Raw genomic sequence first — 8,694 nt, forward strand, 5'->3', positions numbered from 1 at the left:
CCGGGGCCCGGCACCGCCCCGCGGGCAGACCCCGCCTCCCACGCCGCCCCGGGCCAATGAGAGCGCGTACCGCGCGGTAGGCTGAGATGGCGCTATGGAGCGTTTGGCCAATGGCGGGCGGCTCGTTCCGCGCGGCGCCAGTCGCAGAGGCTCTAGGGCGATGTTGCGTGGTGCGGGGCGGGTGCGTGGGGTGGGCGCCGGCCCGGTGGGCGGATGGGGCGGTGCCGGCTCGGCCGGGCTCCCGCGGGGTCCTCGGGTCCCCACCTGCGGAGGGCGGAACTAACTCTGGAGCAATGCCTGGTTACCGTGCCCAGCCCAGGCCGTAACCGAACCGAAAGAGGCGGCCCGGCGGACTGTGTGAGCACGGGCGAAAAAGGCGTGAAGGACGTGACACACCAGCGATCCTGGTGTCCTTCGTGCACGGAGGCTCAAGGGAGAGGCGAGGCGAGGGAGGTGGAGCACGCCTTTAATCCCTGAGCTAGGGAGGCAGGTGGATCTCTGAGAGTTTGAGACCCATTTGGTCTGCATAGCGTGTTCCAGGCCAGCCAAAGCTGCATGGTGAGACCCTGTACACACACACACACACACACACACACACACACACACACAGTTCTGATAGTGTTTTCTAGGCCAGCCAAAGCTGCATGGTGAGACCCTGCACACACACACACACACACACACACACACACACTTCTGTCAGCAACACCGAAACTGTTTAATAAGATCCTCTTACGTTTTACGCACTGTGCCAGAAGCTTTGCAAATATTTATTCAAACCTTGCAGCAACCTTCCAAGAGAGGTATTGCCTTTGTTTTACAGGTGAAGGAAGTGAGCGGTTTATCTGTCATAGTTCATGAGACTGATCATTATACCGCCCACAGCTACTGCCTTGTCACCGAGTTTCGGCCTCAACAGTACCATTTAATCACGCATCCATTGAATTCTTAGTTATCTATGTTTTCTTCTTAATACTGTAAGATCTTGTCCTGAGATGTTACTATTTCTAATTGTGGCAATATTTTGTGACATACGAAGGTAGACAGAGATGCATGAGTGGAAGTAGTGTAAAATTCAATAATGCTTGCCCTCTTTTTAAATGTAGAAACTCACCCTTAACTATTTCTCAAATATCTTTGTTAGTTTCTGCTATCTTTTTTAGTTATGCAACCATTCAGAAAGGTACAATTGTATGCTGTATCATAATGAAAGAAGAGATAAATCTCATGTTAACCAGTTACCCACCAGCCCTTTACAGCAGCCACATTGACCCTATCTAGCTCCACATATTTTAAGATTTATTTATTTATGAGTCCTGTCTACATGTATGTCTGCACATAAGAAGAGGACATTGGATCCCATGGGACTACAGTAATAGCCGCCATATGGGTGCCAGGACTTGAATTCTGGACCTCTGGAAGAGGAGTCAGTGCTCTTAACAGCTGAGCCATCTCTCCAGCCCTAGTTCTACATTCCCAATGCACAACCTCTCCATGGTCTTCGTGAAATATATCTTGAATCCAACAGTAAGCTGAAATTCTAGGCAATTTAAAGGAGTCTTGGCCTTCCTAAATGTCTATCACCTTGGGCACTAGTAGGAGAAAATAAAAGGTATCAAATGCTTTCAAAAGCATCATTTCCACAGAACATCGGATGAATTCTCGGTTGTCAGATACATAAACCAAGCATACAAAGATGCAAAATAAAACTGCCAGTCCTGAAGCTGAGGAGTCGTGTCCAAAGGTAAAACACAGAATTAGCTCAGGGAAAAGACTATGTCCACATTTAAAAATGGAATTTGAGCCAGGCCATGGTGGCGCATGCCTTTAATCCCAGCACTCGGGAGGCAAAGGCAGGTGGATCTCTGAGATTGAGGCTAGCCTGGTCTACAGAGTGAGTTCCAGGACAGCCAGGGCTACAAAGAGAAACTCTGTCTTGAAAAACAAACAAACAAAAATCTAAAATGAATCTTTTATTTTTCAGACACAGAAAACATTCAAGAAATCACATTATTTGCTTAAAATTACTCTTTCCCTGGGTAAGCCCACAGAGCAAGTAATGAACTATCTCCATTTGTTAAGACAAAATGTAGTAATTCATTTGCAATCCTTACTTTTACATGTCTTTTTGCTTAGTCATAGGAATACGCTTTATATTTTCCTTTGAAGCTATTCCTATCTCACCTTGAATTATTTATTTGTTTGTTTGTTTGTTTTGAGACAAGGTTTCTCTATGTAGCCCTGGCTGTCTTGGAACTCTCTCTGAAGATCAGGTTGGCCTCCAATTCAGAAATCCACCTGCCTCTACCTCCTGAATGTTGGGGTTAAGGGCCCACACCATTACTGCTTGGCTTTGAATTTTTTTTTTTTTATGATAATAATGTCTACCTTTTCTTCACCCTGAGTGGTATCTCTCACTGATGATCTCATACCCTGTTGATGGGGGTCTTCACATTAGTTAAACTGGGAGGTTGACTTTTTCCAGATCTTTTGGCAAACACAACAAAGAAACTTCAGAGGGCAATGAGCACAACACCTTAATTCTAATGGTCTAATAAGGAGGGAAAAAAAAAAAAAAGAAACCCCGCCAGGCCCTGGGACTCAAGAAGAATTTGAGGCTGAAAATGGAAGGATCGGGACCATTTCTCCTGAACAGCTTCTTTGGGTCCATTCATGAAGAAAGTCCCTCACCTGAGGAGGTTGAAAAGACTTGGATGTGGGTCTTGCAGTGCTGACCAGGTATGCACTCCTGCTGAAGCGTTTCTCACAGTCAGCACATTGGTAAGGTTTCTCTCCTCTGTGGGTTCCCTGGTGCCTGATCAGATTGAACCTCTGACTGAAGGACTCACCACTAAGGCTTCTCTCCCATGTGTGTCCTTTGGTGAAAGATTAGGGTAGAGCTCTGACTGAAAGTCTTCCAGCACTCAGAGCACCAGTAAGGCGTCTCTCCACTGTGTGTTCTCTGGTGTCCACTAAGGTGGGAGCTAAGGCCAGCACTCTTTCCATAGCCACAGCATTTCATAGTTTCTCTCCTAGCTGGACTCTGCACTCTTCCATCACACTGTAGCTCCGATGCACACTTTCTTCACATTCAGTTTTTCCAGAGGATTTCTTTCCTGTGAGCATTTTCTGGGGTGTTTGAACCTCAACTAAAAGTCTTTCCACATTCTGGACAGTGATAGGGTTTTTCTCCTGTGTGTATTCTCTGGTGCTTTGTTAGAGTCGAATTACAACCAAAGCCTCCTCTACACCCAAGACACAGGTAGGGCTTTTCACATGTGTGCGTTGATCAGGCTGGAACTGTGACTGAAGCTCCTCCCACAACCGGGTACCTATAGGGTTTTTCTCCAATGTGAGTCCTCCTGTGTTCTATTAGAACATAGCTGTGGCTGAAGCCTTTTCCACACACAGGGCATCCCTATGGCCTCTTACCGGTCTGTGATCCGTGATGCTGAATTAGGTGAGAGCTGGTACTGAAAGCCTTTCCACAGGCAGGACACTTGAAAGGTTTCTCTCCTGTGTGAGTTCTCATGGATGATAAGATGGGAAGGTATAGCTGAAGCTATCCCCACACTTGTTACGCAGGAAGGGCTTCTCCCCTGTGTGTGTTCTCAAACGCTGAATCGGGTGGGAACTGTTAGAAAAGCATTTCCCACATTCAAAACATGTATATGGTTTTTCTCCCAGGTGTGTTCTCTGGTGTGTCCACAGGTGAGAATTATTGCTGAACATTTTTTTTCTAGCATTTAGGACAAATGTAGGGCTTCTCTCCAAAGGATGAATGGACAGAGGTGTTGACATGTTCTCTTGAACCCCATCCTCCATGGTAAGGTTCCCCCTTCTTTTCCTGTAGAATCTTCCCATTTCTCTGACTTGACATAATTCTCATAAGAATCATGACACCAAATCTCATCTCCATGAGATAATATCAGCATTTCTTCTGTATTTTCCTGCTGAGAATTCTGTAGAACACTGTGGAGCTTTCTCTTTAAGTTTGTCTGCCTGCGGTGTATTGATTTTGAACAGTCCCTAAATTATCTTTATCTTCATCTCCTGCAAGACTTTAAAAAAAAATTAATAGATAAGCACAGTCCCTTATCTTGCCTGACAAGGAAATTCTTAACTGAAGCAAGAGAGAATCAGAGAATAACAATGAAAAACCTCATAAAGTATTTCATACAAAACTTTCTCTTTAAAGTTTGTGTATGTGCGGTGTGCTGGGAGATGTCTTACCTTGGCTTTCTTTCTTTTTTGTTTGTTTGTTTGTTTGTTTTTTGTTTTTGGCTTTTGGAGACAAAGTTTCTCTGTGTGACAGTCCTGGCTCTCCTGGAACTCCCTCTGTAGACCAGGCTGGTCTCGATCCCACAGAAGTCTGCCTGCCTCTGCCTCCCAAGTCTGGGGTTAAACATGTATATCACCACAACCCAGTGTGGCTTTGTGTTTCTATTGCTATGATAAAATGCCATAACTAAAAGCAACTTGGGGAGGAAAGTTTATTTCATCTCATACTTACTGAAGGAAGTCAGGGCAGGAACTCAAGGAAGGAACCAGGAGGCAGGATCTGAGACAGAAGCCATGGAGGAATGCTATTTACTGTCTTGATCTCCATAGCTTGCTTAACCTGCTTTATTACCATCCCAGCCTACAACAGGCTGGGCCCTCCCACATAAATCACACCAATTCAGTGGAGGCGTTTTCTCAACTGACGGTCCCTCTTCTCAAGTAACTCTAGCTTCTGTCAAATTGACTAATATAAACTAACCAGGATGAGGGCATGTGCATAAGAGTACAGGGACCAGTGGAGAGCAACTGCCGCTGATCCCTTGGAGCCAGACTTACAGGCAGTTGTGAGATGCTGATGTTGTTACTGGGAACTTAACTCAGGTCCTCTACAAGGACATCTGATACCCTCTTCTGGCCTCCATGGCACTGCACAGACATACAGGCAGACAAAACACCCACACATAAGATAAAGATAAATCTTTTAAAAACAATTTAGTTGTAATCTACAAGATGCTCTTAACCACTGAGCCATCTCTCAGGCCCTTATAGAAATATTCTGTGTGTTCACTAGTAGTCCGTGAATTTGTTGTTCTTACCCACTACACACACTAAGTTTCTGAACTAGTATGTACAAATCCCAAGGGTAACATCAACCTAAAAATAAATGTACTAAGCTTTATTTGAGGTTTAAAAGGGGGAAAGAGGACCTAAGTAGAATGTTGTATGTAATGAAAACATGACAATGGATCAGTTGAAACATGTGCAAACATAGAATAAGAATGGACACTATCAAGAGCAGTAGCTTTGTGTGTATGTAACAAATCCTAAATATGTACAAGATAGGTATTTATTATCATTTTTAAAGGGAGAAAACTGAAGCTGCATGACTGACTTACAAGTGATACAGCACACAGTCAAATAAAGTTTGTCGGGTTGAACACCGACCTTTCCACACAGTGTCTAGCACATTTTGTAACAAGTTTCCTAAGGCTTCAGATCATCTTGACCCTTCACTTGTAAACATAACTTTTTAAACTCTCCCACTTGGTGAAATTCGAATCCAAAACCAACAGCTCGGTTCCCCGCTCCATCACAATGACCACACCAGGCTAAGGATGGGGAGCCCTGAGGGGAAAAAATAACAGTAGTCATAGTTAGAAGTGTTTGTTAAGTATATTCTCTACCTCCCTTCCCAACCATCACAACAAAATAATGAAAATGAGAAGCATGGCCTTTAGAAGTCCTTTCAGGAAGTCTTGTCCTAGATACTAGTGTTCAAAATTAAGAGTTAGTATCTTATTCCTCTTACAACTAAATTTTTTTTTTAAGATTTGTCTTTACGGTTGTTTGGCTCAAACTGTTTGGGGGGGCACCAAGGCAGGGGGATCAGGATCTGTCCCTGGTGCATGGACAGGCTTCTGGAACCCAGTGCCTGTGGTGTGACACCTTGCACAGCCTTAGTGCAGTGGGAAGGGGCTTGGACCTGTCTAGGCTCAGTGTGCTGGGCTCTGCTGACTCCCCATGGGAGACCTCGATTTGGGGGATGTGGGGATGCGGGGTGGCTTGGGAAAGAGGGCTAGGGATGGGAGGAGGGGGGATTTGTGGATAGTATGTGGAGTGAGTAGAAAATTTCTTAATAAAGAAAAATGAAAAAAAAAAAGATTTGTCTTTATTTTATGTGTGGGCATTTTGTTTACCTGTATGTCTGTGAAGTGCCATGGAGGCCAGAAGAGGGTATCAGATCCCCATTATGACTTACCCCAATGTAGTAAGTCACTTTGTGGGTGCTGGGAACTAAACCCAGGTCCTCTAGAAGAGTAGCCAGTGCTCTTAACTGCTAATCCATCTCTCCAGTCCTACAATTTAAAAAAAAAAAAATTTAAATATTTATGTTAACTTAATTACTATTTAGTTTAACTATCTTTTCATTAAAGCCTGATGATCAAGTTTCAAAGAGAGAATGAATACTAATAATGTCCACTTGTTAGAAACCCTTTTAATTGAAGAGGACAATGTGCTTTTTGGCAAGAGCATGAGTAATAAAACATAAGGACATCAGGAGTCCATATGCAGGTGCAAGAAGCAAGGAGGAGAAAGGACCTTGTTTACGGTCAAAAGGATACGTTGGTTGTTGACCCAAAACAAGCAGCCTTCGGAGTCCATTTCAAAAAGAACACTTATATAACGCACAGCAAGAAACCAGTTGGAAACAGGGCTAGAGTAATTACACCCACTAATCCTAAATACAAAAGAGGCCATCCCTCCCTCCACCTTTCTGCTCCTGGATTCTCCAATATACTTGTCAGCTAAGCTATCTTCTGGGGCTAACAATTATCCCTCCTCTATTTAAAGCATTAGGAAATGTGATCAGCTAGCGTCCTACGGACACAGCATCCATTTCAGTATATAACGAACAACAAGCATGATTTGGGAGGAAATAGAAGCCTGAGAGGATACACAAAGGCATTCATAGGCAATGTTTTGATTCTTCCCCTACTGCTGCTTGTACACATTGAGCAATAAAATAAATCACTGTTCCTAATTCTCTTATCAGCCTAAGGTGAATGGACCATTTTAGATTTTTATCTGCACCATCTCACAAGTGGTTTTCCAGGTGTGTCCAAGGTATTAAAACTTTCCCAAGGTCACACAACCAGAAAAGTGGTAGATCAGGCCTGAATCCCAAGCCGATGGGACACGGCCTTTCACACCACGTATTCCAGCGAACTAAAGCAGGAAGCAGAGCTGGACACTGATTCCCAAGCACAAATGATCCTCAAAGAGTATCTTCATCAGCTCCTTTCTTTAAATGCATTTCCAAACCTTAAGACCCAGGGAGCCAACAAGACCACAGAGCGATTAAGAACTGGTTTGTTATAAAGGTGAAAGAGGTTGAAATTACATCCCCAGAGTTTGACAAGAACAACAAAAACAAAACAAAACAAAAAACACCTGGATGCAAACAAAAAGAAGAGGACTGGAGAGGTGACTCAGCATTTAAGAGCACTGGCCGCTCTTCCAGGGGACTCGGATTTGATTCCCAGCACCCACCCACATAGTGGCATGCAGCCATTGCAACTCCAGTTCCCGGGGATCCCGCGCCCTCTTCTGGCCTCCGTGGGCACCTGTCATGCACGCGCATGGTGCACATATCATATATGCAGGCAAAACACTCATACACATAAAACAGTTTTTTCAAAACCCAACACAGAAAACGGACAGTTGCCTAAAACGCTCTACCCAGTTACGCATTTCTATTTAAGTATTTACAAGCAACAAGTCCGTGCAACAGATTCATATTTCACCACTTTCCCTAAGATATTATTAAACTCGTTAGTAAAGGAGCCCCGGGAACACCGGCTCGGCCAAACAGGCTGGCACATCCAGGCCATGCATGGCAGTGAATGGCGGCCTTTAAGGTGTCCCTGCACAGAGATGGGCAGCTTGGACGGTTTCAGGGCGAACGGGTGAAGATGGTGTGCTGTGCTTATCTGAGAGCTTTCGGGCATCTGGGCGGCAGTGCTCAGCAAAGCTGGGGGAAGCGCCTGGGTTCCGCCCAGGGAACCGGTCTGGCCAGTCCCGGAGGTGCTGCGCCTGCGCCCTGCAGAACCCTGACTGCCCCCCCCCCCCCCCGCCCCGCTTGCGCGCCTGCAGAGCGCCCCCCCCCCCTTCCCCTGGAAGGAGCTCACTGTTGAGGTCGCTGCACAATGGTTCCCTGCACCCCAAGTTGTCCCAGCTGTCTGGGGGAAGGAAGTCCAACCCTTTAGCCCCAACAACCTAGGGTCGTAGACCCCCAGACTGGGAAGAGATGACGGGAAGTTTCCACCGCACCCTACTCAGAACCCACTTTGTCCCGACCTCTCTAGGAAATAGGAACCAATGGGCAGAGTCTCGTTCATCTTAACCCTTAGAGGCCCGGACAATTTCTTTCTGCGATGTTAGCTTAGTTTTGTTGTTGTTGTTTTTGGTTTTTTTTTGGGGGGGGGGCTTTCAAGACAGGGTTTCTCTGTGTAGCTTTGCGCGCCTCGAACTCACAGAGATCCGCCTGCCTCTGCCTCCCCAGTGATGGGATTAAAGGTGTGCGCCACCACCACCTGGCTGTTTGCCTATTCTTAACCCATATTCCTCTCTCACTTCTCAGGTGCCTCAGGTTAACGCCTGGCTCCAGACTGTAGTTTTCTTTGCTATGAGGGC

General features: G+C 45.5%; 1 protein-coding gene across 1 annotated transcript; it reads right to left on the reverse strand.

Annotated features, from left to right (window-relative positions):
- Nucleotides 1-753: 753 nt before the first annotated feature.
- Znf572 (zinc finger protein 572) lies at nucleotides 754-8,348 on the reverse strand. The gene is given in 12 exon segments (XM_076555721.1): nucleotides 754-2,851; nucleotides 2,853-3,021; nucleotides 3,024-3,130; nucleotides 3,132-3,284; nucleotides 3,286-3,328; nucleotides 3,331-3,527; nucleotides 3,529-3,545; nucleotides 3,547-3,735; nucleotides 3,737-3,836; nucleotides 3,838-5,625; nucleotides 6,260-6,356; nucleotides 8,190-8,348. Coding segments are annotated over 10 exon segments (1,323 nt in total). The 5' UTR covers nucleotides 3,933-5,625; nucleotides 6,260-6,356; nucleotides 8,190-8,348; the 3' UTR covers nucleotides 754-2,598.
- Nucleotides 8,349-8,694: the final 346 nt, after the last annotated feature.

Source organism: Peromyscus maniculatus, chromosome 20 (assembly GCF_049852395.1).
Source record: "Peromyscus maniculatus bairdii isolate BWxNUB_F1_BW_parent chromosome 20, HU_Pman_BW_mat_3.1, whole genome shotgun sequence".
NCBI classification, from domain to species: domain Eukaryota; kingdom Metazoa; phylum Chordata; class Mammalia; order Rodentia; family Cricetidae; genus Peromyscus; species Peromyscus maniculatus.